The sequence below is a fragment of the Schistocerca cancellata genome, chromosome 1, assembly GCF_023864275.1.
Source record: "Schistocerca cancellata isolate TAMUIC-IGC-003103 chromosome 1, iqSchCanc2.1, whole genome shotgun sequence".
NCBI lineage: Eukaryota > Metazoa > Arthropoda > Insecta > Orthoptera > Acrididae > Schistocerca > Schistocerca cancellata.
The window spans coordinates 476,925,833-476,948,059 of record NC_064626.1 but is presented as its reverse complement, the minus strand read 5'-3'; the positions used below and the strand labels follow the sequence as shown (position 1 = coordinate 476,948,059).

The 22,227-nt window shown below is 39.7% G+C and overlaps 1 protein-coding gene across 1 annotated transcript in view; it reads right to left on the bottom strand.

Moving 5' to 3' along the window:
• Window positions 1-18,304, bottom strand: part of LOC126177368 (protein FAM161B-like) — a 214,478-nt gene extending 196,174 nt beyond the window's left edge. Inside the window, exon 1 of the mRNA XM_049924451.1 lies at window positions 16,831-18,304. Within this exon, the coding sequence (XP_049780408.1) occupies window positions 16,831-17,966 (1,136 nt within the window). The 5' untranslated portion in view covers window positions 17,967-18,304. The remainder of the gene's footprint in view (window positions 1-16,830) is intronic.
• Between the last annotated feature and the right edge of the window lie 3,923 nt (window positions 18,305-22,227).

Here is a 22,227-nt window from a genome sequence, read left to right as displayed (position 1 = left end):
TCCACCTCATCACCGACCACAAGCCACTGGTCTCTCTGTTCAGCCCATCGGCGTCGCTTCCAGATAAGGCAGCTCACCGCCTGCAACATTGGGCCTTATACTTGTCTCGTTTTCACTATGAGATTCACTATCGCCCCACGGCCCCGCACGCCAACGCCGACGCATTGTCGCGATTGCCAATGGGCCCCAACCCGGTTTTTGATCATGATGAACTACTCTGTTTCCACATTGATGAGGAAGAACGTCGTGCGGTCGAGGGTTTTCCACTTACAGGTTCGCAGGTCGCGTCGGCTACTGCGCGGGACCCAGTCCTGCGTCAGGTGATCGGTTTTGTTCAACGGGATTGGCCAGACAGGACCAAGGGCCAGGCATCGGATCCCCTTCGCAACTACCATGCCTTGCACGTTAGTCTGTCTGTTCGTGATGGTGTTGTTCTTCTGGCCACGGATGGCGCATCTCCACGGGTCGTGGTGCAAGCCTCTCTTCGTAAAGATATTCTCAAACTGTTGCATGAAGGCCATTGGGGGATTTCTCGGACTAAGTCCCTGGCCCGCAGGCACGTTTATTGGCCCGGTATTGATTCAGACATCGCCCACATGGTTGCTGCGTGTGGTCAGTGTGTTCAACAACTGGCTGCACCTCGTACAATGCCCTCTCCGTGGCCTGATCCGGTGCAGCCATGGGAACGGGTGCACGCCGACTTTGCCGGCCCCTTCCTCGGTACTTATTGGCTACTGTTGATTGACGCCTTCTCGAAGTTTCCATTTGTTGTTCGATGTCCATCGCCCACCACTGTGGTGACGACACTGGCTTTGTCTAAAATCTTTGCGCTAGAAGGTCTTCCATCTACGATCGTCACGGTCAGTGGCCCTCTGTTCTCTTCACAGGCCTTCCGTGATTTTTGTACTGGACAAGGGATTCATCATGTTACAGCACTGCCCTTCCATCCGCAATCGAATGGGGAGGTCGAGCCCATCCGCAATCGAATAGGGAGGTCGAGCCCCTTTTCCACACTTTCAAAAGCCAGATGAAAAAATTCCTTAGTGATTTTTCCACAGATGACGCTCTGCTGCAATTTCTGAGTTCTTATCGCTTCACGCCTCTGGGTGATCGCAGCCCTGCTGAACTCTTGCATGGCCGCCAACCGCGCACCCTCCTTCACTCTGTCAGGCCTTGTGCTGTGTCCCCTAGTGCAGGAAAATACTCGGTGGGCGCCGACGTGTGGGCACGAGGGTATGGATCTCACCCTAAATGGATTCCAGGGGTGGTCAAGGCTCTTCGCGGCCACCGGCTTTGTGAAATACATACGGACGATGGCATGGTTGTTCGCCATTATGACCAGATGCGCCCACGAGTGGTGCCCATGCCGGTGCCACCGCCCCTTCCTTCGCCTCCACCAGCCCGAGAAGCCCGTCCTGTCGCTGCTGCCGATCTACTGTACGTGTTGATGCAGCCGTCGTCGCTACCGTTTCCCAGTACGCCAGAACCGGCCCCAGTCACGACGCCGCCTTCTCCAGGACCCATCTCGCTGGAGCACACCCCCAGGTCCACGACACCTACGGATGCTGCTCCAGAGTTTTCACCCATCATCTCGTCCAGGAGGCACATTCCACGCATGAGCTTCCGTCCTGGACATTTTCGACCATACTCTCATGTCTCTCCGCGGGATCTTCTCGGGGCCTCACAAGAGGCCATGGATGTCTCCGCACTGTCCATGTCTCCAAGGAAGTGAGTGTTTTTTTTTTTCAAGGGGGGAAAAGTGTTGTGACAGTGCCACGACATTTAACAGTGCTGCCATGACAGTACGCGCAAATGGCGATAGAGGCGCTCCGCAACTCGGCTGAGCACGGGTGCGCCACCTAGCTACGAACGGCACCGGCCGCATGTCACGGCACGGCAGTCGAATGAGAGATACTGAGTTGTTATCATGTAACCAGCTATTGTTTCTAAGTGAGTGTGTTTGAATATCCATGCAATTATTGGTGATTAAAGGTTATAACACCTAACCTCTCTGAGGATCTTCATAATGAATCTGGTAGCACTATGGGAACAATGATTATTAAAGTACAAAGGGCAACTAAAATAAGTATAAATATTTATATGTTTATCGAACTAGATAAAGAAGCATTAGTGTCATATCTAAGTGAGGAACCTACAACATGTAGCTCTGGACAGGAGTATGTAGAACAACTACAACTTTGGCTCATGTTTAAGAGAATAGTTGACCATGCACTTGGTAGCTATGTACATACTAGAACTGTTCATGATAGGAGTTACCCTATATTGTATACGGTTACCATAAAGAAACTTTTAAGGAAACAGTCACTACGGCATAATAGGTGTAAAACAATGAAAGGGCCTGTAGACAGAGAGATGTTGCATGAAGAATGTTTGGCTTTCAAGATGGCAATGCATGAAGCCTTCAACGACTGCCATAGCAGAATATTATCAAAAGATCTCTTACAAAACCCAAAGAAATTCCTGTCATATGTAAAGCATGTTAACGGCACCAATGTTAGCGTCCAGTCATGGATGAGACCAGAACTGACGCCAATGGTAGCAGAGAAAAAGCAGAAATGTTGACCTCCATTTCCAAATACTCATTTATAAAGTAAAATCTAGGATTATTGTCTCAATTTAATGCTTGCACCATTGTGATGATGAATGGTGTAGACAATAGTGTAAATGATGTTGAGAAACTGCTGAAATCATTAAAATTGAACAAAGCACAAGGGCCAGATGGAATTCCTACAGATGCCACACTGATTTTTTGGCTGAGTTAGCCCCTCTTTTAATCATCTATAATCTACCACTTCATCAATCAAGAACTCATGCACAGTGATAGGAAGACGCACCAGAAGAGTAGTAGAAGTAAACCACAAATTAGTTGTTCAATATATCTGACATCCATTTACTGTAGCATCTTAGGCCATATTAGGAGCTCAAATGGAATAACGAGTGTTGAACAGAATAACCTTCTCTACACCAACCAGCACTGACCCAAAAAATATTGCACATGTGAAACCTAAATTGCAATTTTTTTACATGATGTACTGAAAGCCTGAGGTGTAAAGTAGCACTTCAAGAAAGTCTTCATTATCGACAAATTATGTTCTTCAGCTGAAGATAGAAATTTATTTAGGTAGTTAATAAATACATATAAGGATATTATGTGAGAATTTGCTTGTATGTGAATGTATTTGGGTTGCTGGACGCTGAGTTCCTGTAAGACAGGGTGACTCTGCGGCTGGTTCCTACTTTACAACACTTGCTGGGTCAGCAGTTGTTCCACAGAAGTGGTCCCCTTCACGGAGACATGCAGTGCTCCAGAGCATTTTGAGGGTCATGGCAATAAATGGTAACTTCATTAGGACAGTTGAAGAAATCATTCAGTCTTTAAGCTCTGATATGTAAATACTGATGAATTAATGTAATGAATGTCAAGTTTTTAATTACAGTAAGGAACTGCATATGGTTGTAAATTTGAGACAATTTATGTCATTTTATGAAGAAATAATCTCTCTTGCTTCACAGAGTCAAGATATAGTTTAGACTTGAGAGTTTTCAGCATCAAGATTTCTGCCTTTGGAGACGAAGTTAACCAACAAAAGCAACCACAGCACATAAGAACAGCGAGCTGAAAGGTGATTTCAATTGATTGTGCTATTGTTCCTGTACCCTTCCAGCTTAAATTCCTAACCTAATAGCAAATTATCTGAGGCAGACACGAGAAAAAAACTTCAACTGCGGTGACTGTGCTGAAGAATGAGAAAACTGTGAGCTAGAGAGTAATAAGAAAGGAAATAAAGAGTTCTGAAAATCATAATTACGTCACAGTATATAGAAACCAAAAAGTGGCTGTAAGCCGTAAAATCACTCCCATAGTGGCAATTAAAAATGGAACATGACAGAATGTTGTTGTAGACATCCAAAAACGTTTAAAGAAGGAAGAACTATGCAATAATTGGGAAGATATTAAGTATTTTGACAGAATGGCCGAGCATAAATGGGTTTTTCTTGAGAACAGGATCAACAACTTCTACTTAGAGGCAGTGCACAAACCAAAAAGGTATTAGTAGAGAAAAATCAAACAATGTACAATCCAGGATGGAATAATGGCAGCATTATGAAACGGGTAGATTGCTACTCACCTTACAGTGGAGATGTTGAGTTGCAGATATGCACAACACACACACACACACACACCCACACACACACACTCACTCTTATGCAAATGCAACTGACATACACACACACTCACGGAGATGCAACACACACACACACACACACACACACACACACACACACACACACAGGACCACAGTCTCTGGCTGCGGAGGCTTATTCCATAAGTCTACCCTGACCCGGGATTCTGCAAGACTTTTTTGAACTCTCCCCATTTCCTAAACCTCACCAGTCTTTTTCCTTCGCCCCTCTTGCTTCCACTTCAACCCTTCTGCCAGAAGAAGGAGCCACTGGCACCAAAAGCTTGCAAATTTAAATATGTCTTCTCCTGCTGCCACTTGGTGAGTATATCTTTTTTTATCAATTGAATTACATTATAAATCCTTAATTTGTTTTACATCACTACTTATTTTTCGTATGGTAAGTCTCCCTTGACCCGGGGTTCTGGGCATCTTTTCCGAATTCTCCTCATTTCCTAAAGCTGACCAGTCCTTTTCCTTGACCCCTCTTCCTTCCCTTTCTACTCTTCTACAATAAAAAGGAACCACTTGCTCCTAAAGCTTGCAAATTTAAATATGTTAACTTTATATGTGTGTTCTCTTGCCACCGCTTAGTGAGTAGATTTTTTATCAATCCAATTACATGATGTGTTCAAAAACTGATTATTTTTGTTGATAAATTAACGATTCTGCTGAACATGAATTTAGTGAAATGCGCGAACAAGTCTCAGATACACTATCAAGAGTAAATATTTTAGAGAATGTCAAAGAAGCAGAGGAAATTGGTTTTACAGAATCGATTTTGGCAACTTTGTATGGACGAGTTAGTGAGTTAATAGAACAGAAGGTTTATAAGTTGGTTGATTTATCCGCCACTACATCTCAATTCACACAAGGTTCAGGAAAGAAGTAAAGCAGAGTTCCATAAGCTGGGAAGAACTAGCAAAAACAGATGAGGAACTAGCTGAAAAGAACTTATGTGAAGGTAACGGCCTGTCAGTGGAAGTTATTAAAAAATTGGATCTTGGAAATAGTATTAATTTAAGTAAACATTTTCCAAAGTGTAATCATGAAGGGGTATGTAATCCCAAAGAAAGAGAACATGTAACTATAGCTTTTGCAAGCACAAACCTTAAAAAAACATAAATACAGTCATTGAAAAGGAATAATTAGCCTTGGCATGGGAGTTTGTACAAGTGTCACATGCTTACTTGGGGGTAAGAGATCATGGTTTACACTGATCATTAACTGCTGCCTTTCGTAATGGAGAGCAGACTGCTGTTTAGCAGACTGAAGGGCTGGATATTCTTCCAGCAGGAATTCCAAATTAATTATGTAAAGGAGTCACAGAATGTGATATATGATGCAGTATCCAGGTTATCTCTGGGTATGGACAACTTGAGCACGACAGGCGGTCCAAGAGTTATATTCACCATCAACTTTGTGTCAATTAGTTACTCTAACAATGAACAACATTAATTAGCACGGAAGTGAAACACAGAGATAAAGATTTTGGCGATATATTTGTGGCAGGCAAACAAGGGATACCATCACAAAAAGAAAAGGATAAATGTGCATCAAGGATCTTCATTTAGTATAGTTAACAAAGATTCAGCATTTTGGAAACTATGTATTCCTCAGAATGCACTAGAGGACTTAACTTGATTTTTAAATACATGGTATGGGCATGTTGGAATTTGTAAATGTATTAAACACATGACTAAATTTTATTATTTTAACAACTTAAGTCAAACGGTTCAGAAAATTTTGTGCACCTGTGGTTTGTGTCAAAAGGTGAAAGAAAATAATAGTTGAGTGCCATATAAGCAATATCCTGAAATACCTAACATATTGCATGAGGTCACAGCTGGTGACTTCTACTGTCCTTTATCAAAGGGTGCACGTGGGGTAGTTTATATTTTAAGTCTTATTGTAGTGCTAGCTGAAAAACATTAAGCTGTATCCAACAACATCAGCCAATAATAAAACAATGATTAATTGCCTGAAAGACTATTCAAGAATGTGGGCAAACCAAATCATTTACTCACCAACAATGGTCTGCAATTTGTATGTCATAACTTTACAGAGTTTTTATCGTGTGAAATTATGAACATATCACTATTTTGAAACATTCCCTGACAACTGAACCCTTCTGAGTGGGTAATGAAAGAAACTGGGAAGCTACATGCGTATTTTTCAGATATGCCATACATACTTCTTAGGCTCAGTTACCATCAGAAGTCCAAGTTGTGTTCAATGTATTACCCCACTTATCAACAAGGTTAACACCTCTGGAAGGTTCAATATGAATTTCACTGATGAACAGTTACTGAAATATTTCACTTGGCAATACAGCCCAACAAGAGACAAAATGAATATTAACTATAATGTGGAAAGACATCTAAGAAAACATGGAGAACTCATGTTGCATAAGAATAGTGAGACTGCAATAGGACTGGAACTTAAGGTACATGACCTAGTGTTGATAAAAGTTTACCATCCAAGCTCAAATCTCAAAAGGGAAATAAGCAAATTTTTCCACTGCTATGAAAGATCATATGAATTATTTGACCTGCCACATTGTAAAGCAGTATTCCTTATGGATCCATCTGATGCTAAAGAAAAAAGACTTAACAATGTAGATATATTAAAGAAATATATCATTTAAAAGTGATAAGTTAGGTGTTACATTCCTTGTACATTTCTGTTTCTGTGTAATAATTTCCTTTCCCCCTTTCTACTCATTTAACCGTATTTTATATCTATTTCGATAACTCGAGAACAGTCTCAGGCTAAGAACAATATTAGCAGAAAAAATTGTACAAATAAAGAAGAATATGCTTATAAACCAACGTAAGGGATCGGTAAATTGTAAGTGACAAATTACACTACACACTAGATACTCTATTATGAAATACAAAGAGATAAGCTTTAAGTTCGTAAGTAGTGAAAATAAAGTATACAATAACCAGATTAAGCATTACAGACAGTCCAGCTACCAATAGGAAGGTAATCAGGGAGTGACACCAATGATCAACACATTAGCAGTAGGAGCAATGGCTCTCTCGCAGTCAGATTGCAAAACCATAGTATATAATTACAGAGCCAACTGCAAGCACACCACCAGAATAACATACAGAGATACAATCAGAATCCAGTATTTTACATTGGATTCTCAACTACAGCAAATCAATGAATTAAAAAGCTTAACTAAATTAATGACATATCAATAGGAAAAAGAAGAACTGAAATATCTTGCTGGCTAGTAGCAAAGACAGGTTTGACAGAGTGGAGGAGAAGGAGATATCCTACAGGTGTGGAAAGAACTGACATGCTAACAGCCAGAGCACTGGATTGAATTGCAAGTGAGGGTGGGGGGCATACACCAAATAAACATCAATATTAATTGCACAAGAGATAACAAAGAGGAGTGTTTTTTGGAATTGTGAGGGGTGGGGGGGAGGGAGTGTATGTTCACTAAACAGTGAGGTTATCACTACAAAAATGTTATGCAGCTAAGGTTAGATAATATATGCCATGATTTGGTGGCTTCAATTTTGCTTTTGAAGTTTAAAAAAAGAAAATGTATTAGAGAGATAAGTTGGGGTTGAAAAAAACAGACATGGTGAAAATGTCATTAACACTAATGTCGTTAAGTTTCTTAAGTTTGCTAATGACGACTACATCATTTTTCTTATGAGGCAGGGAGAATACGAAGTGTAACATATGTCTTCATGAAAATGACAGGTTACTCCATGTCTCTGTTACCGATGAATGATGTTCATTAGCTGCAGATAAAAATACACTATGTGATCAAAAGCATCCGGACACCCCCAAAAACATATGTTTTTCATATTAGGTGCATTGTTCTGCCAGGTACTCCATATCAGCAACCTTAGTAGTCATTTGACATTGTGAGAGAGCAGAATGTGGCAATCCGCAAAAGTCACAGACTTTGACAAGCCTACGCGAGAATTCCACACTCCTAAACATCCCTAGGTCCACTGTTTCCAAAGTGATAGTGAAGGGAGACGTATAGCACAAAAGCATACAGGCCAGTCTCATCTGTTGACTGACAGAGACTGCCAACAGTTGAAGAGGGTCATAATGTGTAAATAGGCAGACATCTATACAGACCGTCACACAGGAATCCCAAACTATGTCAGGATCCACTGCAAGTACCATGACAATTAGGTGGGAGGTGAGAAAACAGATTTCATAGTCGAGTAGCTGCTTATAAGCCACACAACACGCCGATAAATGTCAAATGACGCCTAACTTGGTGTAAGGAGTGTAAATATTGGACCACTGAACAATGGAAAAACATTGTCTGGAGCGATGAATCATGGTACACAATGTGGAGATCCGATGGTAGGGTGCAGGTATGGCGAATGCCTGGTAATCATCATCTTCCAGTGTGTGTGTAGTGCCAACAGTAAAATTCGGAGGCGGTGGTGTTATGGTGTGGTCATATTTTTCATGGAAGGGGCTTGCATCCCTTGTTGTTTTGCATGGCACTATCACAACACAGGCCTACGTTGATGTTTTAAGCACCTTCTTGCTTCCCACTGTTGAAGAGCAATTCAGGGATGGCAATTGCATCTTTCAACACAATCGAGCACCTATTCATAATGCACGGCCTGTGGTGGAGTGGTTACATGAAAATAACATCCCTGTAATGGACTGGCCTATACAGAGTCCTTACCTGAATCCTATAGAACACCTTTGGGATGTTTTGGCATGCCGACTTCGTGCCAGGCCTCACCGACCAACATCGATACCTCTCCTCAGAGCAGCACTCCGTAAAGAATGGGGTTGCCACTCCCTAAGAAACCTTCCAGCACCTGATAGAATGTATGTCTGTGAGAGTGGAAGCTGTCATCAAGGGTAAGGGTGGGCCAACACCATATTGAATTCCAGCATTGCCGATGGAGGGCACCATGAACTTTTAAGTCATTTTCAGCCCAGTGCTGGATACTTTTGATCACAGTGTATCATTAGGTAGTTAATAATTGTGAACACGCATATTGTGTGAGAATTTGTGGTCTGTAATCAGGAGGCTGAACGCTGCATTTCTCTAAGACTCTGGCAATTGGTTGCTGCTTTATGATACTTGTTGGGCTGGTGGCTGTTCCACAGAGGAGTGCTCCTTCTTGGACACACGCAGTACTCCAGAGAATTCTGAGCATCATTACATTTAATAGTGACACAAAAAGGACATAGAAGAAATCATTCTGTCTTTATGCTATGGTATGTAAACACTGATGTATTGAATGTCAAGGTTTTAACAACAGAAAAGCATTATCAGAAGTTTTCCTGGTTGTAATATTTGAGTCAATACAGAAAATTCAGCTCTCTCATTTTGCAGAGTCAACAGATAGTCAGGACTGGTGAGTTTTCAGCACCAAATCTTCTGTAGAGACAAAGTCAACTGACAAAAGTCATGGCACATAAGAATGGTAATTTGGAAGGGAATCACAGTTGATGCTACTGCTCCTGTATCCCCTCAGCTTCAGTTCCCAACTGAACTGCAAATTAGCTGAGGCAGAACTAAGGAAATACTTCAAAGCCATGGATCAACGTAGTTGGGTACAACAGTATTTCTTGACATCAGAAAAGGACTTGAAACATACTCCTGTATTTTATTATTAACAGTACAGTCATATGGGGAATATAGTGAAATTTGTGACTACAGTAAAGATTTCTTGGTGTGGAAAGCACAGCACATTATCTTGGATGGAGAATCATCAACAGATGTACAAGTAACCTTACGAGTGTCCCAGGGAAGTATGCTGGAAACCTTGCTGTTCATGTTCTATATTAGTGTCCAGATAGTCCAGGTAGACAATATTAATACGAGGGCGGTTCAGAAAGTAACCTCCGATCGGTCACAGTGCGGGTTGTGGGGCGAGTAGCGATGCCATCTGTGCGTTCACGCACTCAACAGGTCAGTCGGCATCAAGCCGTGGTCGAGTGAACGTCGTACCTGCGCTAGTTTAGTTTTTGTGGCAGTTTGAAATGTGTGCTGCAATAGAAAACCCCGCCAAATGTGAAGTGTGTGCTGTCATAAGGTTTTTTACAGCCAAAGGATATTCTGCAGCAGCTATTCATCGTGAGCTTTGTGCCGTGTACGGACCAAGAGTTATGAGTGAAGGAGTTGTCCGTGAATGGGTACGTTTATTTAAAAGTGGACGAGAAAACGTTCATGATGAAGAGAGGAGTGGTAGACCATCATTGGTGACTGACGAACTCGTTCAGACAGTTGATGCAAAAGTTCGTGAAAATCGACGTTTCTCAATGTCGGAATTGTCTACTGGTTTTCCACAGATTTCTAAGACTCTCTTGTACGAGATAGTGACAGCAAGATTGGGTTACCGTGAGTTCTGTGCACGATGGGTGCCCAAAATTCTTACCAACCACCACAAAATTCAAAGAATGGCCTCTGCATTAGACTTTCTGTCACGTTATGAGGACGAAGGAGAACCATTGTTAAACAGAATCGTGACCGGTGACGAAACCTGGATTAAGTACGTGAACCCTGAGACAAAAGAACAATCAAAGATGTGGGCACATTCAAATTCGCCTACCAAACCAAGAAAAGCCTCGCAAGATTTTTCTGCCAGAAAACTGATGGCAACGGTGTTTTGGGATGCCAAAGGGGTGTTGTTGGTTGAATTCATGGAACGTAGTATGACCATTAATCAAGACGTGTACTGTGAAACGATAAAAAAGTTACGACGGGCTATACAGAACAAACGCCGTGGTATGCTGACTTCCGGTATCGTTTTTTTGCACGATAACGCCCGTCCTCACTCTGCTCGCAGAACAACGGCCCTTCTTGAGTCCTTCAAGTGGGACGTTATCAACCATCCACCTTACAGCCCAGACCTGGCACCAAGTGATTATCACCTCTTCATGCATTTGAAGAAATGGCTCGGGTCACAGCGGTTTGATGACGACGAAGAGCTCAAAGATGTGGTCACAGGCTGGCTCCAGGCACAAGCGGGTGATTTTTATGCAGAAGGAATTTCAAAGCTTGTGAAGAGATACGATAAGTGCCTCAATCGCTATGGAGATTATGTAGAAAAATAGTGCAAAGATGTAGTTGTAAGATGTATATATTAAAATATTTTTATTTAACTTGGTGTATTTTTTTAAATCAACCGGAGGTTACTTTCTGAACGGCCCTCGTAGTAACCCCAGACATTTCATAGATGATATGGTTATCTATAATGAAGTACAGTCTGAAAATAGCTGCACAAATATTCACTCATATCTTGATACAATTTCAAAGTTGTACGAAGCTTATGTCAATGAATCATCGGCACGGTTTTAGAAAGCACTACTCATGTGAAACTCAGCTTTCCCATTTCTGACATGATATGCTGCAAACACAGATAAAGGGCAACAGGCAGATTCCATATCCCTAGATTTCTGGAAAGTATTTGACACGGTACCCCACCGTAGACTGCTAATGAAGCTACAACCATACGGAACAGGCTTCCTGATATGTGAGTGGCTCAAAGACTTCTTAAGTAACAGAACACAGTAAGTTGTCGTCGACATTCAGTTTTCATCAGACATAAGGGCATAGTTGGGAAAGGCACAGGGAAGTATGATAGGGCCACTATTATTTTCTACTTACATAAATGATCTGGCGAGCAGGATGAGCACCAATCTGTCGCTGTTTGCTGATGATTCTGTGGTGTACAGAAAGGCATTGAAGATGAGAGACTGTACGATGATACAAGATGACTTAGATAGAATTTATAGTTGATGTGATGACTGGCAGCAGGATCTAAATGAAGAAAAATGTAATTTAATGCAGATGAGTGCAAAAAACAAACCCGTATAGTTTGGATATAGCATTAGTGGTGTCCTGCTTGATATAGTTACATCATTCATATATCTGGGTGTAACGTGGAAAAGATATATGAAATGGGATGACCATGTGAGAATTGTGATAGGGAAGTCAAATGATTAACTTCGATTTATTGGGAGACTTCAAGTAAGTGTAGTTAATCTGTTTAAGAGATCACATATAGGATGCTAGTGCAACCTATACCTGAGCACTGTTGAGTGTTTGGGATCCACAACAGGTCAGATTAAATATTCACTCATATCTTGATACAATTTCAAAGTTGTACAAAGCTTATGTCAATGAATCATCAGTACAGTTTTAGAAAGCACCACTCATGTGAAACTCACCAATAGGCTAGAATAACACACAAGTGTTACGGAGGTGCTTTGGGAACTCAAATGGCAGTCCCTGAAGGGAAGGCGATGTTCTTTTTGAGGGGCACTATTGAGAAAATTCAAAGAACTGGCATTTGAAACTGACTGCAGAACAATCCTACCGCCATCAACAAACATTTTGATTAAGGGCCACAATGATAAGAAGACAGTTGTCTTTCCTTGTTCTATCTACGAGCGGAACAGGAAAGGAAACAGCTAGTAGTAGTAGTAATACAAGGTAGACTCCACTACACTTCCTACAGTGGCATGAAGAGTATGTATGTATAACAACGAAAATAATCAATTTTTATCAATGTAATGTAATTGGAGAGGTAAAAAATCTACTCACCAAGCAGCTGCAGGAGAAAACACATATAAAGAAAGGTTTTATATATGGAAGCTTTAGAAGCCAAAGGCTCCTTCAGCAGGCAGAAGGGCTGAAGGGGAAGGAAGAGGGCTGAAGGAAAAGAACTGGAGAGGTTCAGAGAAAGGGTTACAGTTTGAAAAAGACACCTAGAGCACCAGGTCACGAGAGACTTACTGGACATGATGATCTTTCCTTCTCATCTTGTCTGGCAAGTCTCCCCTGACCTGGGGTTCTGAGTGACCTTTCCAAACTCTAACCATTTTCCTAAACCTCTCCAATACTTTTTCTTCACCCTTCTTCCTTCCCCTTCAACACTTCTGCCAGAAAAAGGAGCCACCGGCTCCGAAGCTTGCATACGTAAAACATTTTTTTATGTGTGTGTTCTCCTGCCACGGCTTGGAGAGTAGATTTTTTATCTATTCAATTGGAGTATGGGTATAGTTGTAGTTGTAGGAAGATTGGTGTCCTCCTTTAAATACTCAGAAATGTAAAATTGTGGACCGTAAACGAGCAGTATCCTACTACAACAATATCAGTGAATCACAACTAGAATTGGTCAACTTGTACAGACACCTGGGTGTAGCAGTTTATAGGGATTTGAAATGGAATGATCACATTGGCTCAGTCGTAAGTAAAGCAGGTGCCAGACTTCAGTTTGGTGGTAGAATACTAGAGCAAGGCAATCAGTCTATGAAGGAGAATGGTTACAGTTCACTTGTGTGACCCATCTCACAATTTTACTCAACTGTGTGGGACCCATACCACACATGACTAACAGGGTATATAGAATGCATACAAATGAAGACATCACGAATGGTTGACCCATGGGAGTACATCACAGAGATGCTGAAAGACTGAACTGGCAATTGCTTGAAGATAGACACAAATCTTCCTCAGAAAGTCTAATTACGAAGTTTCCGGTGGGTTCGAACAACAGCTAAGTGTCAAGGAGATGCTTTGGGAACTCAAATGAGAATTCCTGGAGGGAAGGCGATGTTCTTTTCAAGAAACACTATTGAGACAATTTAAAGAACCAGTGTTTGAAGCTGACTGCCAAATGATTGTACTGCCATCAACAAACATTACGCAAAGCTCCATGAAAATAAGATATGAGAAATCAGGTCTCATAACAAGGCATATAGACAGTTGTTTCTCCCACACTCTATTTGCGAGTGAAACAAGAAAGGAAATGAGCAGTAGTGGTACAGGGTACCCTCTGCCACACACCTTACTGCGATTCACAGAGTATCGATGAAGATGTAACTGAAATTCTGATTAAATCCAGTGACATCATTGTCTCACAAATGACCCACTGTAACATTATCATATGTAGAAGCATTGTTTGAGCATGATCAAAGAGACAAATACAAATAAACTGAATCCTAAGTCACTCAAGATACGTCATCTCCCAAAAACGTATCTTATCCCCCACCATGTCTGACTACTGAACAATTAACGAATAGTTATTTCTGTAAGGGGCAATTTCATGTTCAGTGTTGGATAGTACAGATTTATAGTCATTTAGTATCTGTAGGTTTTGGCCATGTTTTGATGTAGCAAAAATTATGCCATATGTACACAATAAGAAATTCAATGTAGTGTACTATACATTATGATCAGGATAACATTTTCTTGATTTATGAGATGATTGCGATTAAAATGAGTAAAAACAAACATACTTGTGTAGACCCTATAACTGTGGATTCTGTCTATAATGACATTTATTTGCTTTTTAGAAAGATCCAGAGTATTAGAGCAGATAAAGGTAACAGATTAATCACTGAAGTAAAGAAGATGAGCCACCCTCTGTGCAACACGCTAAAATTTCTAGCCTACGAGCTTAGGCTGGAGTGTGGGCAATACACAAAATGATAAATTAATTACTGTTCCTAAACAGAGACAGATTGTAGATGCAGGTCAGTAACAGAAACATTTTGAACCTTAAGGATCTCTTATAATTCCAAAATGGGAATATTTTATGCACAATATTAAATAATACAAAATACACTTAGTATTTGTAAGAAGTTTCCACCTGGGATGATTCCATGTGAGACTGAGCCAGACAAATTTTTAAAATTTGATTTTCAATTAAATTTCTGTCACAGTTTTCTGGAGCTATGATGGTTAAATTTTAGTGCCATTAAAAATAGTGAAAGTTGTAAATTTATTTGAGGAAATACAGTTAAACAGAGTCAGCACTTCTGTAGATGAGGATGGAGGGCAAAAAGTTTACATTTTATGTTGGTGGCTGTTTAAACTGAAGCTGCAGCCATAGTAGTTGTTTTAGCTGTTAAGTTTCAAGAGCAGAGCATTACCTTTCAGACAAACTTCAATCTTTAACAAAAGATAGGATATTAAGCATGTAGCTAATTTGAAAAAACACCTATGTATTTACTGGCGCACTTACGACAAAAAAAACATGAAAAAGTTTGCTCTGTATCTCAGAAATTATACCAGTTCTGTTGATTTTAGTTTAGGAGTGAGAAAACCCAACAAATACATCTAGTAGTCCTTAAAACAGTGACCATTTAACACTTTTGTCATTTTAAGTTGTTTTGGTTCGTATAACAAGTGTGTTAATGGTTTACATTAACAGTGACTTATTATTTAATAAGAAAATGGGGAAAAACCATGTCAGCATAGCAGAAGAGACAACTTCAATAAATGTTGCAGAAAGATGCCAGCAAATACAGCACTTATAAAGGAAAAGAAACATTACACGATAGAAAAATATGGGAAAACATGAAGATATATGCATCCCTCTTTTTTTTTTTAACTTTAAACTAAAATCTGTACCAACTTAAGATGACTTGGAGACCCGTGTTTCTCATATATGATCATACAAATGTCTTCAGTCCCTTGGTAAAGCTGTTTCTTGCGTAAAGAAGGCGCTTCCTTCCAGCCCCTCAAAAAAGGAAATCAGCAATCCTAAAAAAAGTTTGTATGGAGAAGCCTGCCAAAATTGTAGGAAGCAGATTTTCTTAAGGCACAAAAAAACATAACCTTGTAAACTTACTGGTGATAATCTGCTCAAAATACAAAACTTTATCACAGGTGATAAAATTCAGGCAGTTACTTTGTCTGTCAAGCCTATTGTAGACCCAGCAACAAAGAAAACAGTTAGCATGCATAAACATTACATGGATTTGACAGTAAAAAAAGAAAAGGGCAAGAATATCCAGATACTGAAATCAAGTTTTTCAACCCACGCTCAATCTACATTCTCTCATCTATACAAATTTTGAAACAAGTGATGAACAGCCATATTTCAAAGACACAGTCTTAAATAAGTTACAGGGTCAGAAGCAGCTGTCAAACAGATCTTGCCAGGAACATTTATGTTGTTGAAGTTTTGAACTGCAAGACAGATATGAGCCAAATACATGTATGCTGCAATTAAACAGGCAGCTCTTGAAGAACATTAAGAAATGCAGGTTAAGCGTGTAACATCTGTAGGAAACTCAGTGAAGTTGTTCACATGGGATGAGGAGGATGTATGCTACAATGAGTTTGTACAACTAATTACTATTCTCCCAACTCCACATATCAAACACAATGGGTTCATCTTACATTATGAATTTGCAGGAAACTTAGCCATTTTTGAAAGTGGATGAGTAACAGTCTGCACCACCCATATCAAGGTCTTAAAGATGATTAACAACTCACTTTTAAGCTTCTCATTTTCAGATCTAAAGAGAAGATAAAACAACTATTCATATGATTGTCAATCAGTTTTTAATTTATTTCTATTTATACTATTTGTTATATTAGTTTCTGATTGTTGAAAAATGTAGTGCTGTTGTCGCACCCATGGCAGTGTAATTCACCAACTGAAAAGTTAGTGGGTTATATGAAGGAGCAAACCAAATAGTTTAAAATTAGCAGATTAAGAAAGAATGGTCCGTGGTGTACACAGAACACTTATTAAGTCAACAGATTGTTACATAACTAGAGATTTATTGCACTTTCGAGGAGAATAATATGCTCAAACTACATTAGCTATTAATAAAATGTTCATATCAAAGAATAAATATTATTACTAACCTGAGTGTCATTTTGAAAGGTTTTGGTACAGTAATGTTTGGCTCCTTTCTGGTTGTGTGCCTGTTATGTTTTAAAATAGGGCTGCTCGGCAAACTGCGCTGAAGAAGTGGCTCTTCATACTCGCTATCAGAATCAGAAAATAAATAATCCAATTTTGTGAGACAATCATTGGCACTTAAATTATCCCATGTATTTCCCCTCAATGAACTTGTCGGGCGACTGTTGCTTTTACAGGGTTCAGTGTGCTTATTTGAAAATGCAGAGTGAATCTCTCTTTTCATATTAGTCACTCCATTGGTTTTCTTCTCCTTTATTTTGAAACTATTTAATTGATGTTCACTCCTGTTTCCCTTTTGATGCAAGTTGACAGTGGCATCCACACTATCCAAAAGACTACTGTCGTTCACTGATGCTCTGTGTGTACTCTTATGATCTATGGAGGTAACAGACGATGGAGAAACTAAGTGTGTGTTTTCGGCTAATTTCTCCCAGTTGATGTAGTCATGACTGATTGTTTTACTTTGTGACTTCTTTAGAAATTTCTTTCGTTCATTCTTTTTTGAGTTATCAGCAATACTGGATTCTTTCATTGCGGCATAGGGGGCTGCACTACCTCCAGGTACTGAACCACTTGTATTGCTTATTGCAGAATTAACTTGTGTTTCTCCATTCCCTGGTTCTGTCTCTGCAGGTTTGTTCTCCAAAGAAGGATTTTCAGCAGTCAACGATTTACAGTACAACATATGTTTATCCTTTAAAGCTTGTAGTCTCAAATAAAACTCTCCATCTGGTAGATTTCCTAACTCTCCATAATCAGGAATGTTTTCATAAAAGTTCATAAACGAGTCAAATGAGTCCCTACTACGACCATCTAACATCACACTGCGGGGTGTTGACCCTTCACGCAGTTTTGCATTTCTTCCAGAATCGGCAGAAGGTGGCCAAGATTGTGGCCTAGAGACTTTACCATCAATACCCATATGTCCTTGTCTTCTTCGCACGTATGTCTTTCCTTCGATAGCTGTACCTGTATCAAAAGTTCCTCTTTCATACAATGGGGATGGCTGTCTGTTGGACGGGTTCAATGGAACTTTAAGACAAGAATGATTGAAAACAGATCCACTATGGTTCGACATAATGTGGTTCCAGAAACATCTCTGCAGAAAAGTCCGACTTGGACGTAAGAACTTATCCTGACAACAGTGAAACGTTTCATAAGCAAACTCGATTACCTGTTCACTATCCTCATTGAAGTCCGAATATTGCGCTACAACCCCCTACCTTGTATACAGTTGTTGTCATGGAAACAGCGTTGGAAACAGCGTGGAAACAGCATCTACTTCGAGATCAACACTGCGCAAATGTTATATCATATTTAGATTATTCCATCTATTTTGGTTTGCTTGCTTGAAAAAGAAAACTGGTATCGAAATCCCGTCTGTTCGTATATTTTGAAGAAACACCTGTTTCCTTTAAAAAAATTGTATTCTTGGAGAAAAAAATTGAATCATTTGCAATTATAATTAATTATATAATTATATGCACTGCAATCTGCAACAAAAAAATCAACTACTGAACAATGTCTAACAAACTGCACATAAAATTTGCAATTATCCCTAAACTGTCGAATATGTTGGTACCATTGAACTTGTTTGGTAAACATAGCAGAAACCAGACTACCGGCAAGCGCACGAATTTGTTTGTGGCTTTGTGGAGTGTGCATTGTGCAGTGAGCAGAGGAAGTTTTAAGGTTAATGTTATCTAGATTTTGCGAAGGAAAATGTCTGGAATGATTTTAACAAAGACGTTGAAGTTGAGGGCCCTTTTAACAGCCCCATTACCCTCCATGCGTATGCACACAGTGACCGAAATCAAAGGAAAGAAAAATGTGTACGACGTTGTTATTGTTGGAGGAGGCATGGTTGGGACGACAATGGCCTGTAAATTAGGTTTGGATGTAGCATATTATGTTGTAACATTAATTGTTGGGTGTCAATAACATTAATTTGTAACCAGAGATGTTAAATTTAGAAATTGGCAGCGGGTACTGCACTGAAAAGAAACACGAATTTAAAAGTTCTTTCCCGGATGTAAAAAATACACAAATTAAACGCTTTCATTTGTTAGTAGAGTATACTTCATTGGCAAATAAAAGGGCATGCTTCAGAGACAGGAGCATTTGCCAGTTTTTAGGCATGTGACACTTAAAACTTACTTGAGTACCTGTTGTTTGATACATATCGTGTACCCTTTAATTTACAGGAAATTATAACAGTTAACACAGTTAGGATACCCCCTAACGACAAATGGCAATTGTATTTTTGTGTATCTAATGAATTAGTTTATATCCATTGATCACGTGACAAAAAAAAAACAAGGGAAAAACTCATTTTGGTAATTTGAGAGCTAGTGTACCTGTTAAATATGTTGCACTTTATTGGAATTTGCGCAGCTGAATAACTATTAAGGAGAAAAAAAAAGGACATTTTACTAATAACTATATTTGCACATTCATGAACAAAAAAATTTACATCGAACACAACAGAGTAATTTGCACATTCATGAACAAAAAAAATTTACATCGAAGACAACAGAGTAATTAGCGCACACAAAGAGTGTTAGGCAATGCCAAAGAGGTCTATTTTACACAGTGCACTTTGCGCCGTCACACATGAAATATATTGTTCACACAATTCCAACACCCCTCCTTGAACTTATATTTTGTGTGTTGCTTCCACAAGATAAACCAAATAGTCCCACAATCTTCTCAAACTTCTCCCTTTCCAAGGGTTTGGTCAGAAGGCCAGCTAACATGTCTTCTGTGCACAGATAGCCCACGGCAATGTTCTGTGTCTCTGTGGTCCCGAATGAAATGGTGCCGTATATCAGTATGCTTTGTCCTAGCACTAGTAACATCATTTTTAGCTATGTTTATGGCTCCCTTATTGTCACAGAAGATGGTTGTAGGTTCCTCAATTAAATTGGGTTCTATTTCACTTATTAATGTTCGTAGCCATAATGCTTCCTGTGTGGTGTAAGATAGTGCCATATACTCGGCCTCTACGGTGCTCAATGCAACAGTTTTTTGCTTTTGACAGGACCATGATGTGAGGCCCCCCATTAATTTAAAACAGCAGCCAGTGGTGGAGTATCTGTCTCCCAATTTGCTTCCCCAGTCCGCATCGCTATATCCCTCTAGTTTTGCGTTACCATCTCTATGTTATTTTAACTCATAGTTTGAGGTTCCTCATAGGTATCGGAATATCCTCTTTACAGCTTTCCAGTGCTTTTCCTTAGAGTCTCTGCAATATCTGCTCACTGCATTGGTGGCAAAAGCAATGTCGGGTCGTGATGTTTGAGACAAATATAACAGACTCCCTACTGCTTCTAAATAAGGAACATTCTTGTCACATTCCACATCAGTCTCATTTACACTTAACTTCACTCCTACTTCCATTGGAGTACTTATGGGTTTGCAATCACTCATGCCAAATTTCTCTAATATTTTTTCCGTGTATGATTGACTTATGCTCAATTCTTGTCTTTCTTCATCCTTAGTAATCTGCGTACCTAAATAACGTTTGACTTCTCCCAAATCATGCACCTTAAACTTGGTTTGCAGCTATTTCTTGAAAATTCTCATTTGGCCTTCACTTTCAGTCAGGATAAAGAAATCGTCCACCCATATCGCCATTATTATTATTTCTTCTTTTCTCCCTTTATAGTAAATGCTGGGATCTGCCTTGGATTGCTTCATATTCATATTTATTAGAGTTTCATGTAGGCATCGATTCCAGCAACGTTCACTTTGTTTAAGTCCATAAATACTTTTCTCAAACGCCAAATCTTTTTACTTTCTGATCTGGTTTTTATGGCTTCCCTTGGTGGAATGACATACATCTCCTCCTCCAATTTTCCCATTTAAATATGCCGTTTTAACATCCATATGATGAATTATTAAATTTCGTTTTACTGCCAAGGCTAAAAGATATCTCAGTGATGCATACTTGACTACAGGTGAAAAAGTTTCTTTGTAATTTACCCCTTGTTTTTGTGAATATCCTTTTACAACAAGTCTTGCTTTGTATTTTGTTGATGAGCTTTCAGTGTTCTTCAAATTGAATACGCATCTTGCCTGCAGTGGTTTCTTATCTCCTGGCATATCTACCCATTCAAAGGTTTCGTTCTGATATAGAGATTCTAATTCTCTCTTCATCACTTCTTTCCATTCTTGAGAGTTTGGGCCACTCATTGCTTCTTCTGCTGTTCTTGGCTCATCATTAAAGGACTGTGCTGTATACATCTCAAAATCCGGATATTCCTTCGGTTTTGGTACATGAGAAGAATGCCTTACATTGTTTTCGTCATTTTTTTCATCCTCTAACTCATTGTCATCATAAATTGTATCCATTTGTCCTTGGCTGTCGTCTTCCTCTTCTTCACTTTCTATTTCCTCACACAAGGTTTCACCTTCTGAACTAGGTGCAGTTGACTTAGTGGTTTTGCTCTCTTTTGAGTCCTTTCTATTTTCAAAGAATATTACATCTCTACTTATGACAATCTTTTTAGTCAATGGATCCATTAATCGGTAGCCCTTTGAATTTTCACAATAGCCTACAAAAATATACTTTTTAGCTTTCGGATCCCATTTTCCCCTTAGCTGTTTTGGAATATGTGCCATTGCATCACACCCAAAAATCCTTATATTGCTTAGATCAGGTTTCTTTCCTATCCATATCTCATAAGGGGTTCTATTCTTTAATGCTTTTGTAGGTGATCTATTGTTCAAATATACAGCTGTTGACATTGCCTCTGCCCAAAAATCTTTGGATAATTCAGCATGTCATCATGCTCCTTGCTTTCTCAACAATAGTCCTATTAGCCCTCTCAGCAACCCCATTTACTCTTTCTGTTTAGATGTCCAAGCCTCCGGAGCCATAAAAAACCTTCTGCTGAATATACTGAATCACTAACATTTTTATGTTTACTGTCAATGGTATCCAACTTAAAAATACCCCTTTCGTTACTTGCTGTAGCTATAACTTCACCACTTTCACTGAATACTCTTGCATCCTGCATGTCAAAAGTGACTGTATTTCCTTTCTTGACAATTTCCCCTACAGACAGCAGGTTAGTTGCCACATTTTTCACACAATGAACATTGGGTGCTGTAACCATATCTGATTCACCATTTACACTTACATTTAGATGCAGTTTCCCAGCCAGGTGACACTGGAGCTTGGTGCCATCAACAATAGATATTCCCATATGAGTCTTATCGTTGATGTCATAAAGAAGTGATTTATCTTTAACAATATGCACAGATGCACCTGAGTCTAAAATCCATTCCATATCACGATTACTCATCCCACAAAAAGAATAAAAACATGAGTGCCT